Source organism: Gopherus flavomarginatus, chromosome 3 (genome assembly GCF_025201925.1).
Source record: "Gopherus flavomarginatus isolate rGopFla2 chromosome 3, rGopFla2.mat.asm, whole genome shotgun sequence".
Taxonomy (NCBI): domain Eukaryota; kingdom Metazoa; phylum Chordata; order Testudines; family Testudinidae; genus Gopherus; species Gopherus flavomarginatus.
This window is the reverse complement of record NC_066619.1, coordinates 13,712,682-13,730,225: the sequence shown is the minus strand read 5'-3', so window position 1 is coordinate 13,730,225 and position 17,544 is coordinate 13,712,682. Positions and strand designations below refer to the sequence as shown.

At 44.4% G+C, this 17,544-nt stretch overlaps 1 protein-coding gene across 1 annotated transcript in view; it reads left to right on the top strand.

Moving 5' to 3' along the window:
* Nucleotides 1–17,544, top strand: part of LOXHD1 (lipoxygenase homology PLAT domains 1) — a 209,944-nt gene that overhangs the window by 114,184 nt on the left and 78,216 nt on the right. Inside the window, exons 27-29 of the mRNA XM_050943268.1 lie at nucleotides 1,462–1,578; nucleotides 12,991–13,153; nucleotides 17,344–17,498. Coding sequence (XP_050799225.1) covers nucleotides 1,462–1,578; nucleotides 12,991–13,153; nucleotides 17,344–17,498 — 435 coding nt within the window. The remainder of the gene's footprint in view (nucleotides 1–1,461; nucleotides 1,579–12,990; nucleotides 13,154–17,343; nucleotides 17,499–17,544) is intronic.

The following is a 17,544-nucleotide window of genomic DNA, read 5'->3' as shown; positions in this document are numbered from 1 at the left end:
GTGGATTTAGAAGGACATATTAACTGGTCTCCAAAATTTATTTTTTTCTTTACCAACAACAAAATAGCAGCAAAATATATTCTTCTTTCACCTATTCGTGAGGAGCCATAATTTGAAGTTCAGTAGACCTTGAAAATAGTGCTGGGATTTCAGAAAATACAGTGCTGAGAATTGCCTTTTTGTTCTAGTGGTTTTACTGCCGATGCTGTTTGGTATTCTGCAGAAGGGGCAATAAAAGCATTAAAATACACATTATCAGCTGCAGTTCTGAGTGGTGATTTTCTAGAGATGCCTAAAGCGGTGCAATAAACACATCTTTTTTTAATACCCATCTTTTCAGTGACATGCCACTTCACTGCTATGTATAGATTGAATGCCTCACTGAAGGATGGTTATTCAGGCTGTGCAGAGGAAGAATAACATCGTTTCACCTATATTAATGTTTTTGGATGAATTCGGAGAATTTGAATTTTTATACTAGTAAGAGATTGATAATGCTCTCTATAGTCAACTCGGATAGAGTGAATGCAGACCTCATGCAAGCTTCCCTAATCAGTTCTGTTGCAGCACCAAACCCTGAATTGCAGCAACCAATCTATTCAAATCCCCTGAAATTAGACAAACTGTGCTTCAGTACATGACAGTCTAGTCATGTTGGGGGCAAGCAGTAGGGGAACTAAACTGATGCCGGCAAACTTTTAACATTTGCAAGATTGAAAAATAGTTGGTATACAAATCGCAGCAGGGAAAACACTAGCTTAGCAGGCCCCTCCCATATGAAAAGGAGGCATTCAGGCAGTGCTGATCTACACTCAAGCTGGCACCGAAATAAGAAAAGGTGCAAATCCAAACCAATTTCATTATTTTGGTGCAATTATGTTTACAGCCTTCTTTTCAGAATATAAGTGGCTAAAGGGGCAAATGAGTAAACGAGTGGCATTTGCTATGTGATTTGCTCAAAGTGGCAGACCGAGTCTGCGGCTGCGCAAGAAAGAGAGAGCAGATTTCCGGGCTCTCAATCTTGTGCTTTGATTTCAAGACCCTCCTTCCCCTGTAATAATCATGTATCAATAATCTAACACAGAGCTGTAAAAAAAAAATCAAACCACATTAAACTTACAGCTTCTAGGATTGGTTCAATTCCCATTCCAGCTGAAGAACTTGAGGAAATGCTCCACGGACAGACTTGCACCAATTTAACAGAATCTGTTCCCAAAATGTTCTTATTTCAGTGCAAGTCAGTGTGAACACACTTATTTCAGAACAACAACAGTGTGGAGCCCCTCATTCTACATGCATATGGATGCTGCAGTGAAGCTAATATTTGCCCCTTTGGGAACTTAATATAGACATTAAATAAGAAAATGGACAATGAATCAGTGGATCTTGGCTTTAGCTGTAAAGGAACTGAAGCTGCTGCCTATTACTCACTTCATAATCTTTTTTTTTTTGTTTTTGTAGCTGGAGGATGTTGGTGACACTATTGAGAAGATTCGTATTGGGCACAAAGGCGGAGGGCTTAATTCTGGATGGCATTTAGATCGGGTGGAGATACGGAGACTTTTGCCAAATGGGAAGGTAGGCATTGAATCATTGGACTTTGAGGAAGGCTTCCAGGGGCAGCTGCTTCTCTGTTTCCCAAAGTTGAGCTGCAATACACCAAGAATGATTAAGAGTGAAAAATGACTCCCTGGAGATCAATGCTAGCTAATGAAGGAAGTAGCAAGAGGTTGGGGACCCTGGGGCAAACATTTATTATGGTGGTTTATTCTTCAAATGCTGATTCTAAAACTCTGCAGCTTAGCACAAAAAAATGCTTAACCTCCTCCCCTCCACCATTCTCAATACACTTGTTGAGTAGAATAAAGGTATCTGGGCTCACGTAAGAGCAAAATATTTCAAGACTACGGACGGTTAACAACAGATTGATCAGGCAACCAGTGTGTCAGACTGATGGCCCAGTTATATGACTTTAAAAACTGAGGACATGTCTGGTTTCAGTAGTTACGATAAAGATCTCATGGTGGTTTTTGTAAGGGTAGACTTTTCCCCAGTTATCTTGGGGGAAAAATACCCCTTCCACCACTGTTAAGTAGTGCATGCTGGCTAATGTCCTCCCACCCCAGAGCTGGCTGCATTCCAGTGTTGTGAAATGACTGCTGTATGTGTAGATTGTAACGAGTTTGGGCAACTTTGGAATGACTGTGCACTGTATAAATGCATATGCCACTCTGTTGGTCTATAGGGGCCGTACCTGAGCTGCAAACGCCAGGTGAGAATTTTCTGTGAGGCAGGAGTAGTTAAGGGAAACCATAATCAGATGTATGCTTCCCCCTTATATGGGGCATGTCAGGAGTGTCAGAAGAAATGTTCCTGGTGCTGAGCACTACAGAGATTGTGGGATGCTCGAGGATGTGGTTCTGCCCCTGGCTGTACTGGGGAGTCTGCTGTAAATTTGGCCAGCCCTTGAGGCTCTCTAATTTGTGCCAAGAAGGTGCACCAGCCCTCACTAGCCTGGTATCATTCCCTCACTACCCCTGGGCTGCTGCTTCTTTGCTGCATCTCCTGTAAGGCACAGAATAGAAATTCTCCCAGGATGTTTAATGCTCCATTTCTGTGTGGAGAACATTTCAGGTTTGACCCAGCTACCAATTTATTCCTGAACCAGCCAGGAAGCTCTTTACAATAAGGCCTAGGTCCACAAAAGGATTTAGGCACCTAACTGCACTTTAGGCACCCAAATTTGAACTTCAGATCCTCCGATCCCCCACTTAATTGCTGCCCAAGGTGCCTACGTTTCCACAGATAAAATCCTTTAGGTACTAAAACTCTGCCAGTGGGAGTGAGCACAGCTGCTTCAGTCCTACCACTCTTCACTGGGCCAGGGAAAGAGAGTGAGAATGACCCCATAGCCTAGTGGTTAGGGCACTCCCCCAGGATGCAGGAGACCCAGTTTCAAAGCCCTGTACCAATGACTAGTTCATTATTTATATGAAGTGGAACAGTTTCAACAGGAGAGATGGAGGGAGCCTCCCCTTCCCCTCCTTTGAATACCCCATAGCCCAGTGGTTAGGGCATCCTCCTGAGAGGTGTGGGTTCAAATTCCTGCTCCACATTTGCACAAAAGGGCTTAGGCACCTAACTCCTAGAGAGGGTTCCTGGCTGCGAATCCCCAGTTGTTGTGCCTTCACCTTATTCTTTTATTTTAAATTCCCTCCACCATTTCTACAACAATTTGCGTGCAACTGTTTATTTACAGTGCCAACAGCTCTTTTGGCCCTCTCCCCAAGAACTGAGAGGAACAGACGTCTCCCTCCCTTGAGGCTTCTGTGTTACTGAGATCAACTTGCCGTGGTCCTCTTCCTCTCCTCCCCCTTGGCACTTCTTTCCTACCTCTTTAACGGCCTTGGGCTGATAGGGTAATTGGCTCCTTAGAACAGCCAGCCAGCCAGCCTGATTGACTAATTACCCCTGCCAGCTTTCTCCACGGGAACGAATTAGTATCTGAGTGATCAGAGTTCAGGCTCACCTGTTTGCACCCTGCACTCTGCCATACTGTGCCTTGAACTTTAACCTTTGTCAATAGTTCAATAGGATATGGAGGCCCAGCAGAGAGAGGAGGTTAGAGCTGCCTAGTGTCTCTCAATAGTGACCCTAAAGACGTTTTTGGAACATTGCCATGGGCAGACTGCTGAGGAATCTGCATCCATTTCTCAGCCATAAGAAAAGTTGCCTCCGTATGAGAGAGTTCACTAAGTAAAGGATACGATAATTTCTTGTTTGGTAACAATGTTGTTTTAAGTGAATGAAAGGGAGAGGATGAAAGGAATTAGGGTGTATAGTTTGAAAGATACAGTTGCTGAGCATAGGCAAGGAATTGCTTACAATCAGTCTTATAACTGTAGAAGGATAATTGAAGGTGACTAGCACTGTTGAGAGATGCAAAACCCCCATCAGTGTAACACAGTGAGTCAAAAATACACAAATACCATACATTAGGTGGCTGATATTCTTGTGTATGCAAGTGAGCACTGCTGGAAAAACTCTGCCAAACTCCAGACTAGCAGTCATCTCTATCATGTTTCATACAAGGGAGCTTTTACACAACCATACTTTACAGTGCCAGTTTTCCAAAGTGGAGACACGAGGGTTGTGCCATTAGGCTACCGAGTGTTACTGTGTTACTGAGATAAAATCCTGTGTTACTGAGATAAAACCCTGGCCCACGAGGGTTGTGCCATTAGGCTACCGTAGCAAGTCTGGGAGTGCGCAGGAAAGGATCAGCCTTTCTGGACTTGAAATATAAGCTACATTCTGGGACATGCAGGTTCTGTCCTCTGCCTCTTTGTCTGTTCTTTTGTAATGTACCCATCTGTGACCTCACCCATTCTTATAGCATCAACTACCATATCTATGGTGTTGGGTTCAGAAAGCTGCCTCTCCACCTGCAACTTCTACCCCTCTGCCTCACATTTGGGACTTTCCAACATTTAATCCTTGAAAATCTGCTGCCAATTCGAAGTAAACAAGCATGTTTCTAATGTCTCAGCCTCCCACCTTCTTTTGTCTCTCCCTTGTCCATCACCTTCAAACACTCCACTCTCCCCTCTGGCACCTGCGCTTTCGCACACAGTTTCATTTGATTCCTTTCTACTCTTTGGATTACTCTGTTGGTTTCCTTGAACCTTTTTCATGACATTCAGGGCCACACCCTCCTGTTCAAACCTCTGCACAACATCCTCTTATTTCTGTCTGCTGCCTATGCTTCTCCCACGCTACCATTCTAAACACGCACTCATTTTCTTTTCTCACTTTCATACTTGCCTCTGCTTCCATGCCACCCATTGCGTATCAGTTTGCAACTGGCATTTTGCTTAAAATGGCATAAAAGTGCTTTTGCCATAGAACTTATTTCACTTGGGGAACTGCTACAATCAATACTCTTGAAAGCACTCTTCTTGTGGCAGAACCTGCATCTTCACTAGGAGAGTTTGTTGGTATAGGTCTACCAGCAAGGCTTTCCTGGTGTAGACTAGGCCTCTGATATTGATTCAATATTTACTGAAAGAGAGGAGTGCCACCTGCTGAACAATCAGTATAATTTCCTGAGACCCACAGGTGTTCCTCAGAGAGCTCTCATCCAAGGATCGACCCAGCCTGCTCCTGTTTAATTTGTGATAACCGATTGGGCTACCGCACACGTGGTGGTGTTGCCAGTTCTAGAACAGTAAAAGAAATGGGTGTTTGACTCGATGGGGAATTTCAAGAGCACCATGCCCAAGGGAAACTATGCTTCCTGCCTGCTTGCCCCTATCAGGTTCATGTTTGACTCAGCACTTCGGACAGCTCCACCTGCTCAGTGTCTGTCTAGTTGCCCTCTCTTCCGGCAGGGAAGTGGGTTCTAAACCAAGCAGCCTTGCAACAGTTACACCAGCATTTAAAGGATGTTAAGTGAGAAGACTGAGCAAAAAAAAACCTCACAACCTAAGATAAAGCAGAGAGATCCACAATTCTGCTGAGCTTTGACTCTGGCATGTAAAAAAGAAGAAAGCAGCTCACTGCATGATGCCGCTGTAATCAGCCGCAGGATATTATGACCTGCCACAGGATAGCAATATGCTGCCAAAGCTTCTAAAAGCTGTGCTACCTGATTAGACTGTTAAGATGTATCTGTATGTTGCAAAGGAAAAAATGAGGTCAGTAACTTTTAGAGTAAATTGAAAGCTCTTGGGTAGGAAACTAATCTCATTGCATATCAGTAGAGCTCTGCCTATGCATGTCAATTATATCTAATAATTATTTTTCATTTGCTATGACTCAGACGGCTAAAGCATTGAGTTGAGCAGACTGTCATACCACCTATAGCTCAGAGCTAAAAATCAAACTCTAATGAAACAAATCCCAGTTGTAAGCACCGTGAGCTTTTACAGTCATTACTATAAAATAATACACTTTGTGTCACTGTAATAATAATACCATCACTAACAAGTCAGCTCCAATGGAAACTGCGGCAATGACATGGAGACAAGTGATTACAATACAGTTAACACTTGCCAGGACTACTTTATTTCCATTGTGCAGGCTTTTAAGCTAGAGTCCCCCAAATACCATGTAACCTAATATATAATGTTCACAGCAATGACTCAGGCACATACAACCAACCATGATAACACTTTCAGCATTTAGGATCAGTTAAAATTTAAAGCAACCCGTATGCTCCTTCAGTCATGGCTTTAATGATGAATCACATTAGGAATCTCTAACTGTAACAGGGAATACCAATGTAGAGGCACAATTACAAGATGTCGTCTCTTCCTTCTCATTGCCACTAGATTATAACTGGGGGAAACCACGTCAACTGGTAGTTCTAATTGTAATGAATGGTTTGGAACATAGAAAGAAAATACCGGTTACATTTCCTGGACTGCAGTCATTATGTGTAGAGCCGTATAAATCCGTGAATATCTATTTTTGCGGATCATGGATCAGATGTGAATACAAATGTTGTATCTGCGCAGGGCTCTAAATATAGGATCTTGAAGGCTGGGAAGCAGCTGTCTGCAGCTAATAGTCTATGAGGCTGCTTCTTCGCCTTCTAGATCCTATATTCCCTCTACCCCCCGTATGCAGAGAAAGGGGAGGTGATAGATCAAGAAGCAGATGTCTGCAGCTTATCTATCAAGAGGCTGCTTCCCCACCTTCGAGATCTTATATTTCCTCTCCCTCCATATACAGAGAAAGGGGAGTTGATAGATCATGACAGGCAGCAAAATGACCCCCATACTCCTATCGCCGCGATTTTAGCAGCCAAGCAATTTAGGAAACCTCTTCTGACTTCATTGCTGTATCAGATCACTTGGAGAGGGAGGCAGCTGCTTCTGCACAGTTAGTCGGTAGCTGCAAACAGCTGCCTCTGGATCTATCAAGAGGATTTTGAGTATGGAGATGATACTGCCTTATTTGGAGAAACTACTGATCAACTGCTGCTAACGCTGGGAGAGCTGCGACAGACTGCAGAATCTATAGGACTTAAAATAGGTACTGATAAAAATAGGTACTGATAAAATCAACACTATGCACGCCTCTTGTAAAATGGAAATGAATGACCTGTCGACACTGCATGTCAATGACAGTGGCGTTGAATGGGGGAATAGTTTCATTTATCTGGGTAGTTGGTTGAAAGCAAGAGGTTCGGTATCCAAAGTCATATGTCGGATGGTCTTGCATCAGTGACATTTCATCACCTTCGGCGGCCTCTCTTTGGGCAATGGGATGTCCGTGTGACAACTAAACTGTGTGTTCAATGCAATAGTGATGGGAACTCTGTTATACGGAGCAGAAACATGACTCTAAAAAACAAGTGAGGAGAGGAGACTAAACAGTTTTTGGTGTCAACGGTTATGGCATATTCTTAACATCCATTGCTTTGATTTTTGTCACACACAAGGAAATGCTTAGATGATTCCAGTAAGTTGCAGTCTTCCATCAGTTGAGAACAAAGTGATTGCAATGGTCGGATCATAGCCAATGTGCAGACGAACCTCTGCTTTTACAGAAGGATCGTTGAGATGAGGCAGTAGATCACAAAGCTGACCATGAATGAGGTTGGAAAAGAAAGAAGACTTACAAGGGATCGTTCAAGATGGAAGTCTGTTCTGTGTGGCACTTCCTTCTGCGTCCTAGGTAAAATGGAAATAAGAACTCCTGGAAGTAAAGATTTACAATAATCTAAAGTCTTATTTGATTTGTATATTGTCATTCATACAGGCCATGCTCCAAAATGCTTAGAGTTAACTTTTGCACGTACAAGGTTACATAACAGCTGTGAGAGGAACAGCGAGAGGAATGAAGAGGTATATGCAATAGAGAAATCATGTTTCTGGCTAAGATTTGGAATGGGAGGAAGGTTATTCTAAATGACAGGAGCTGCACAGGAGAAGGCTCCTGCACCAATGATGGGAGTGTCGGGAAGTATAAAGAGGATGATAGCATTACAGCAGAGTGAACAGGGAAGGTAGTGGAGAGAGGATGATAGGGGGAAGCAAGGCTGGCTCTCGACCAGATGATGACCCAGGCGAGGCATGTCTTTGGCTCCCTCCATTTGTTAAACTTTTCAGTACTTTATTTTTTATTGCATTTGTAGCCCATTTCACAACTTCGATGCACAATTTGCATGCATGATTTATCCCTGTCATATTGGATGATAAATTTGCATGCTGTATATTTATTCATGCCATATATAAGCAAATAAAAAATTGTTGTCTCTAAGGTTATAGAAACTTTTTTAATTTTACGAATAACTGAAATATACTAACATCAAGAAATTGAACTGTGCACCAATATTGGGTGGACTGGTATTAAATCGTGTTACAGTAGGTGACAGACTTAGAATGTTAACCTTAGTCCTTTAGTTCTAAAGGACACTTTTCTCTCCTTTGTCCTTGTGAACTGAAGCACATCGTCAGAGAGATCCAAAGACTGGCCAATGGCATTTTCAAGCAATAAAATAGCAAGTGATGTCAGTGTATCATTGGCCATCGTTGATCAAAGATATGTTTTAATGAGCCTGAGCTTCGAAAAGCTGTGCTCACCACTCATGACTGTGACTGGCAGCTTGAGCAGAATCCTCAAAGCTATCCACACATTAGGAAACGTGTCCTTCAGCTCTGTGCCATGAATGAATTAGAGAACTTGGAGTGGAGAATGTGATGAATGTTGTCCAATTTGACACAGAGGTCTTTATCATTGATGTCCAAACATTCTCCATGTGTCAGCATCCGGTGAAGGGCCGTATAGTTGTTGAAGAGTGTTTTCCTGTCTGCTGGCAACTTACTAAGATCATAGCACCCCAGATCTTTTCATAGTGCTTCATTAGTCCAAACCTTTCTTTGATGAACACTCGAGCAGTGTCAACGAGCGAGCAAAAAACCTCCTTTTTGAATTTTTCTTCTAAGCTTCCCGTCATCTCATCTCTGCCTTCATAACCAAACTTTCTCTTCTTCCAGTGAATACGAGTTTCCTTGAAGACAGGCTCAACTCCTAAGTTTTCTGCCATTTCTTTGGCAGCAGTGATGGCGTCTTCAAATCTGTTGTCTCTGTAGGCCACAATGAAATCACGGTAGCTTCTCATTAAAATAGTAGCGGTCATGATGTCCATTGATGAAGTTTGTAATGCCTGGCGTACAATGTTTGGATGGAACAGGATATTGTGCCAAACCACAACTGAGACCAGAAATTTGAAGTCAATGATCTGGTTTGCCAGGCTTTGCACCTCATGTTGGATTCTGGCTTTGGCCTTACTTAACTGTGCCAGTACCATTAGGATTTTGTAAACATCAGTCACTTGATACCTCACTGGCTTTTCGCTGTCAATGAGGCTCTCCCAGCGAGTGTCACTTAGCGGCTTCACAATCAAAGTTGTGACATTGTCCATGAGGATCTTCTACCTAACAGTTGATGCTGAAAACAGGATGTATATCCTTTGCAGTACTTCAAAGAGAGATACTGAATCTAAAGCAGATGACACTGCACCTGACACAATCAAGTTGAGAGATTGGCAGCCACAAGACATGAAGAAAACTCTTGGATTCAGCACTAGGATCCTTGCCTGGATCCACTGTTTCTTCCCTTCATGTTTACACCATTGTTGTAGCCTTGGCCACAGCAGTCCTGCAGCTTTATTTTATTCTCATTCAAAACATTCATAAATAGTTGTGTTAGGCCTTTTCCAGTAGCGTCGTTCACAGACCGGAAACCAATAAAATGTTCCTTTACTTGAATACAGCTATTCTTGTCATCAACAAATCTTACAGTAAATGACATCTTTTCAGTGTGATTAATGTCAGGAGTGCAGTCCGTTATTACAGTCCGTTATTGCTTTGCCAAGCTGCATCAATATGTTATCAAGCACCTTCCTTGCCATAAGGTCAATCAATTTGTTTCGAATTGTTTTGCAGCAGTAATGATCCATAGCTTCTCTACAAACTACTTGACATAGGTGCTCACACATGACATCATCATATTTCCCAAGGAGTTTTACCAAACCACGGTGTAGATGTGTGGACTCACCCCCATGGCGCCTCCTGCTGGTGACATCAGGGAATTAGCTCGGTCCCAGCCCGGAGCGCCCCCTGCCGGCCAGTGAGCCACCTGTCCGCTACTGGCCCCCGTGTCCCTCCCTGGACCCCGGTGCCACTTTAACTGGGTCTCCCCCCTCCCAGGGGAACCCCCACCCCACTATCCCCTCTTTGCCTCAGTCGTGGCTACTGCCAGTCTCTGTTTAGCCCCCGTGCCCTGGGGCAGACTGCAGTGTATCAGACGATCATCATAGGCAACAAGGGGTTTGGACTGGCTGCCTTTACCCACCCTCCGGCTGCCCTTCTGCAAGCCCGGTACCTAGGAGGCCTAGACCCAGCTCTGCAGCCTGGGGAGTTGCTGGCCTAGGGCTTCCCAGCTCCTAAGGCCTTTCCCCAGCCCTGCCTTCCTCTAGGTCCCCCGGGTGAGTTCCCAAGCAGCCAGGCCTGTCTCCCTCCCCAGTCAGAGAGAGACTGTTTTCCTTTGGCTTCCCTGGCCTTCTTATTAAGCCCTGTGGCTCAGTTTGGGGCGTGGCCCCAGCTGCAGCCACTTCCACAATCAGCTCAGCCTAAAGGCTGCTTTCTCCAGCCCCAGCCCCTTCCCAGGGCTGTTTTTAACCCCTTCAGGGCAGGAGCAGAGGTCCACTCTGCTACACACGGAAATTACTCTTGTGTTCAGTGAACAACTTATCGGAGTCCCAGAAAGGTAAATTAGTTTATGCAAGGAAGAGGGTAATTGAGATCAGAGGCTTGAGACTCTGCTATCAGGCATAAGCAAGTTCATTGAGGGTTTCAGAAACAAGGAGCACTAAGCTACACAGGATCTTGAAATGATCAGGAATGCCTGTGGAGTCATTTGAATATAGATTTGAGGTGGCCCCATAGAGAGGAAGAGTAGTCTAGTGGTTAGGGCACTAGCTTGCAACTCTGGCAATTTTGGTTCAAGTCCCAGTTCTGCCACAATCTTCCTGTGTGATCTCAAGCAGGTCACATAGTCTCTCTCTGTGCATCAGAATAGCACTGCCCTACCTCAAGAGAGATTTTGTGAGGATAGATACATAAACAATTGCGGGGGACATATAAGTACCATAGATATAGAATTATAGAATATTAAGGTTGGAAGAGCCCTCAGGAGGTCATCTAGTCCAGCCCCCTGCTCAAAACAGGACCAATCCCCGACTAAATCGTCCTAGCCAGGGCTTTGTTAAGCTGGGCCTTAAAAACCTCTAAGGAAGGAGATTCCACCACCTCCATAGGTAGCTCATTCCAGTGCTTCACCACCCTCCTAGTGAAATAGTGTTTCCTAATATCCAACCTAGACCTCCCCCACTGCAACTTGAGACCATTACTCCTTGTTCTGTCATCTGCCACCACTGAGAACAGCCGAGCTCCATCCTCTTTGGAACACCCTTTCAGGTAGTTGAAGGCTGCTATCAAATTCCCCCTCACTCTTCTCTTCTGCAGATTAAATAAGCCCAGTTGCCTCAGCCTCTCTTTGTAAGCAGTGCAATGCAAGATTCTTTCCTGAGTATCTGGCTGGTGAGACTTGCCCACATGCTCAGGGTTTAGCTTATCGCCAAATTTGGGATCGGGAAGGAATTTTCCTCCAGGGCACATTGGCAGAAACCCTGGGGGGTTTTCACCTTCCTCTGCAGTGTGGTCACTTGCTGAAAGGTTCTCTGCACCTTGAAGTCTTTAAACCATTATTTGAGGACTTCAATAACTCAGACATAGGTTAGGGGTTTGTTACAGGAGTGGGTGGGTAAGATTTTGTGGCCTGCATTGTTCAGGAGGTCAGACTAGATGATCATAATGGTCCCTTCTGACCTTAAAGCCTTTGAAGTCATGTGCCCCAGACTCCTAATCGTTTTTATTGCCCTCTGCTGGACTCTCTCCAATTTGTCCACATCCCTTCTGTAGTCGGGGGACCAAAAGTGGACGCAATACTCCAGGTGTTGCCTCATCAGTGTTACATGACAGGCAATGGCAAGTGGCTGTTTGAAAGACAACAGCACGGAGCTACAATAATCAAGGTGAAAAGAACTGAAGCCCTGGACGAGGATCCCATTTCAGTTGGAGTCAAGGCAGTGACACATTCAGAAGCTTTTTCTTCCTTTATGTTGTGTAGTTTGTGCATGGTCTGGAAGTTAACACTTGTTAAATAACATTTTGAATGCTTTGAAGAAGCCTGTTACTTCTCCTTAGCAAGTGATCTGATATTGATTTTATTTGCTGTTCCACTGTTTTCGTGTCTTCCTTAATAGGATAGAAATCATGCTTGTTTCTCCTGAAGTAGTCGAAACAAAGAATAAAAACTGATTTCACTTTTTTTTTAAAGTACTCATGGGAAATGGCTTGAGAGTGGTTGAGTTTTAGAATTATTGGGCAAAATCATGAAGTTTGCACTTTAGCAAAATCCTGGAGTATGTACTCAAACAAAACTACTGACCGCAAGTAGAGTATTACCTGAATAAAAACTGATAAAGGGTTACAGGATCCTGCAAACCCATATTCACAAACGTCTTTGGTGGGGGGATACTATTGGGAATAAGGGTTTTCAGGATCAGGCACTGAACCCACTGAAATAAGAGAGGGAGAGTACCTATTAGATTATATAGTCTAGCCCCTGTTAACTGGTGGAGTAGTGTACTTTGCATTATCTAGTGCTTTGATTAGTTTCGTTTGAGCACAGAGTAGCTTTTGATACTGAATAATGGAAAGGATTTTATTACCTAACAGTATACTTTGTTCTGCTTCATTGCATACTTGTGTTGTCTGAATGTTGCACTTAGCACAATTTTTAATCTGTGCATACATACATACTGGAATTCCCTGTGCTTGCAAATCAATGGCTGTGTCCACTGTCTGAGAAGCAACTGACAAGCTCGCCCTCTAAAAAAGAATATGTCTTTGCTAGGGTTCGGAAACAATCACATTTCCATGTCAAAGGTGGCTTGCAAAATCTGAAGATGATGGCGAGATTGTAAGAGAACTTGTACCATCTGATATCTTTACTGAAAAACTCCTGAAAGATGGGACACTAAAGCAGATAGAACAGGAAGTTGAAGAACCACTGGAAAGTAAGTAAAATTCCACTGCGCCTTGACTTATTATTTTGACCCTTTGGAACAAGCCATTTGGATATGTAGTTCAGGTAGATGCATGCTCCTAAAGGTTGCTTCTTTGCAGTTATGGCCATTGAGTGAAAAATCAATCATTTAAGCTGCCATATTTTATGTGAAAAAGCTAGTATCTCCCATCTGGATTACTGTAACTTCCCATTCTCTGGCCTCCTTGATGCCCAGCATGCTCTCATCCAGTCCTTACAAACACAGCTGCTACAATCATCTTCCCTGGCTGCTGTTCTGATTGTATCTCACACACATCCTTTGAATTTTTGTACTGGCTCCCCTTTATACACAAGTTTCCAACATCTTGTCTTCCAAGCCCTGCAGACATCTCTAGTTATTTGTCCTCATCTCCTTTTGTATTGTCCTCCACCCCTTCTGCTCCACCTAATAGCCTTGATGCTCCATTTGCAGTTTTTTTCCACAATTGTCTTTGCACTTTCTTTCACACTGCCCCTTAGGCAGAGGTGAGCTGGAGCCGATTCGCACCAGTTGGCGCGAACTGGTTGTTAAATTTAGAAGCTGGTTTAGAACCGGTTGTTAAAGGGGTGGGCAAACTATGTGGCCCGCGGGACCGTCCTGTCCAGGCTGCCAGAGCTCCCAGTTGGGGAGGCTCCCCCAGCCCCTCCCCCTGCCTTTCCCCCTCTTGCAGAGCTTTGAGCAGCATGGTAAGGGGATGAGGCTGCGCGTCATCCATACACGCTGCCCTGAGCAGCATGGTAAGGGGGCCAGGCCTGGGCTGGGAGGAGGGGTTGGATTAGGAGCAGGGAGCGGTTGGAGAGGGCAGAGGTTTTGGGGGGTTGGTCAGGGGATGGGAAATGGGGTGGGTTGGGTAGGTGTGGGAGTTCCAGGGTCTGTTGGGGTGGTGGTGAATGGGGTTGGGGCAGTCAGAGGACTGGAAACGGGGTGAATTGGGTAGGGGGTGGGGTCCTGGGGGGTAGTTAGAGTCGGGGGGTCTCAGGAGGGGGTACTTGGGATAAGGAGTGGGGGGGTTGAGGGGTTGTGGGTACTGAGGAGGGAAGTCCACCAGGACATGGGTGGGGGTAGGATGGCGGGGAACAGGCTGTTTGGGAGGCATGTGGGGCTTGTACTCACCAGGCAGTTCCCTACCGGGTCTTCGGTGGCACTTTGGTGGCGAGTCCTTCACTCATTCCTGGTCTTTGGTGGCACTGAAGGACCCACCACCGAAGTGCCACCGAAAATCCAGAGTGAGTGAATACTCCTCGCCACCGAAGAGCCACCCAAGACCCAGTAGGGAACCGGTTATTGGGATTTTGGGAGCACATCACTGCCCTTAGGTACATAACATCCTCCCAGAACTGGTCTGCAGGGCAGCTACTCAATCCTTATTCAGATCCCTCTGTAAGTAGGTTGAGTTCCTATCCTGCCCTGGACAGAGAATACAAATGCTATGCAACATCTGGATTTACCTCTTCCTGATATTTGGCTTTCTAGTGTAAATAGCAACAACACAATATAAATTTCAGCCTAAACTTCTCCCTCGAACTTGGCTGTTGCTAAGGATTTCTCTGCAATACCTCCCTGATCCAACCCTTAGTTACCTCTGCCCTATAAAGAGACTCTTACCCCGCTCATATCCTGATTTGAGTTAATTGAATCCAACTGCCAGTATTACTTGCCATCTTCTTTCAGGGCGCAAGTACCTGGTAGCAGGATAGTTCAACCATGGAAATCATCCCATCCAGTATTTCTTATTCTCTTTCACAGCTTGATTTGTATTTACACTATGCCTAGGGCCCTACCAAATTCACAGCCATGAAATATGCATCACTGATTGTAAAATCTGGTCTTTTGTGTGCTTTTGCCCTATACTATGCAGATTTCACGGCGGAGACAGTGTTTCTCAAATTGTGGATCCTGACCCAAAAGGGAGTTGCAGGTGGGGGAGTCGCAAGGTTATGTTAGGGGGCTTGCGGTATTGTCACCCTTAATTCTGCGCTGCCTTCGGAGATGGGCAGCCAGAGAGTGGCGGCTGTTGGCTGGGCGCTCAGCTCTGAAGGCAGTGCCCTGCCAGCAGCAGCACAGAAGTAAGGATGGCAGTACCATACCATGCCACCCTTAATTCTGTGCTGCTGCTGGCGGCTGCTCTGCCTTCAGAGCTGGGCTCCTGGTCAGCAGCCACAGCTCTCCAGTTGCCTAGCTCTGAAGGCAGCGCCGCCACCAGCAGCAGCACAGAAGTAAGGGTAGCAGTACTGCAACCCCCCTTAAAAAAAACTTGCGACCTCCCCCTCCCACACACACAACTCCTTTTTGGGTCAGGATCCCTACAAGAACAACACTATGATGTTTCAGATTTAAATTGCTGAAATCCTATGACTGTGAAATTGGCCAAAATGGACCGTGAATTTGGTAGGCCCTAACTGTGCCATTCTGTCAGTGTACATAATTTATGCACACCTTAATAGCTTTTGTAGTTATAAGATGAGCTAGCAGGTCAAAGTGAGGACTAAACAGGAGCCTGGGGTTTGCCTGGACCTGCTAACTCATATTACAACTACAAACTGCCTTGTCTTCATTAGGATTTTACCTTGTGTTAGTTACCAGATCTTAACTAACGCCAGGTAAGAGCATGCCTTTTCTAGTGGAGACAAGGTCTTCGAATATTAAGTTCTTTGAGACAGGGACAGTGTCTTCTGAATTGGTTTTACAGCTGATTTTGGGCATCAGCCCGATATAAATAATAAAAAATAACAGCTTCCTTTGCTATTGTAGAGTATTCTGCTCCAACGAGCTCCTGAAATGATATGCAAAGAATCAAATTTAATAAACTGATTATGCAGAACATATGTTGGGACCACTGCACCCATTATTAAAGTGCAGTTATTTCTTGGCTGGAACACCACAGTTTAACTGAGTATAGCAATGCTACACAACAATTTAGGACATAATGTTAGAAAAGTACTTTATTCGGTTGAAACTGCAGGTGGAATTTAAGTAGATACGTTGTAATTAACTACCCAAATTGGAATTTGGCCAGCACGCCAGAGTTAACACCTCTACTCTGATGAAAAATGCCAGAGTATCTTTGATAACCACAAGCCATCAGAACATCTTTTTGTTATGGCACCCACTGCAACATAATGCGCTCTGTGGTTAGTGAAAGAACAAAGCAGAAAAAGTGAAATTGCAGCAAACCAAAAATATTCTCAGGGCTAAATGAGCCTGATCCATCTCCCACTGCAGTCACGGGGAGTCTTTCCACCGATTACAGTGGAAGCTGGGGCAGCCCCTGTATTGTTCTGAGAGTTAAGTGTGAAAGGACTCCACACCTTATCTGTGAAGCTATTAATGTACAAAGAAGAATCCCACCATCCAGCATGGTAAGTCTCCATATCTCAAGTTTTTGTGCCTCCAATAAAAAGTGCAGCTTTTTCTCCTTCTGGTTTTTGAATCATGTGGGAGTAGCATGGGAAGCTGCCAGTGAGACTCTCTTTGGGGTTTGCGTGGCACTAATGTGAGTAAAAATCTGTCAGCTGCTTTTAGCGTTTCCAGGGAGCATTCTTTCAGTCACTGTTTGTTCTCCTCATGTAAATGGGGTGAAGTAGATACCTGGAAATAGCTGCATTTAGCACATTAGAAAAGCACATTCCTGAAGATTGTTATGAGAATTCATTGGATCACTGTTGAGTGAGCTCAACAAAGAAGATATTTAAACAGTACAACTCCAACATGTCTTTCATTAAATATTATCCAAGCAAGAAGATTCTGGAGTCTGCTCTCATCTTTCAGTGCAGGGAATTTATACGGGTGAATCCCATTAATTCTGGTGGTAATTTCCCATTAAAATCCCTAGAGCTTGTTTGTGGAGGAGAGAGTATTAAGAATCCACAACTCCAGACCACTTATCCCTCTCGTATGCAGTGGAGAGCAGATCCTGAATCTGAATCCTGAAAGACGCTGAGTTCACTCAACTCCCATTGACATTAGATGAAGTCAGTAATAATAAGGATACTTAGCATCTTTAATTGCACATTCTGTGTTCAAGGCACTGTAGAGACATTAACTAGATGGGAGTTCGTGGGAGCTCAGCACCTCTTACACTGCCCTCAGCATATAGGATTAGGTCCTGAGAATCCATCTGCTCCCAAATCATATATTTAGATATCTGTTTCTTTATATAGTTCATACATACAAGATAACTGTGTTCACTGGCAATATCTATGGCGCTGGGACAGATGCAAATGTTTTCCTGACTATATATGGAGACCTCGGGGACACTGGGGAGAGAAAACTCAGCAAGTCTGAAACTAACTCCAACAAGTTTGAAAGAGCACAGGTACAGATGAAACTGACTGGTAACATTTTTCATATTGCAGGCCTTA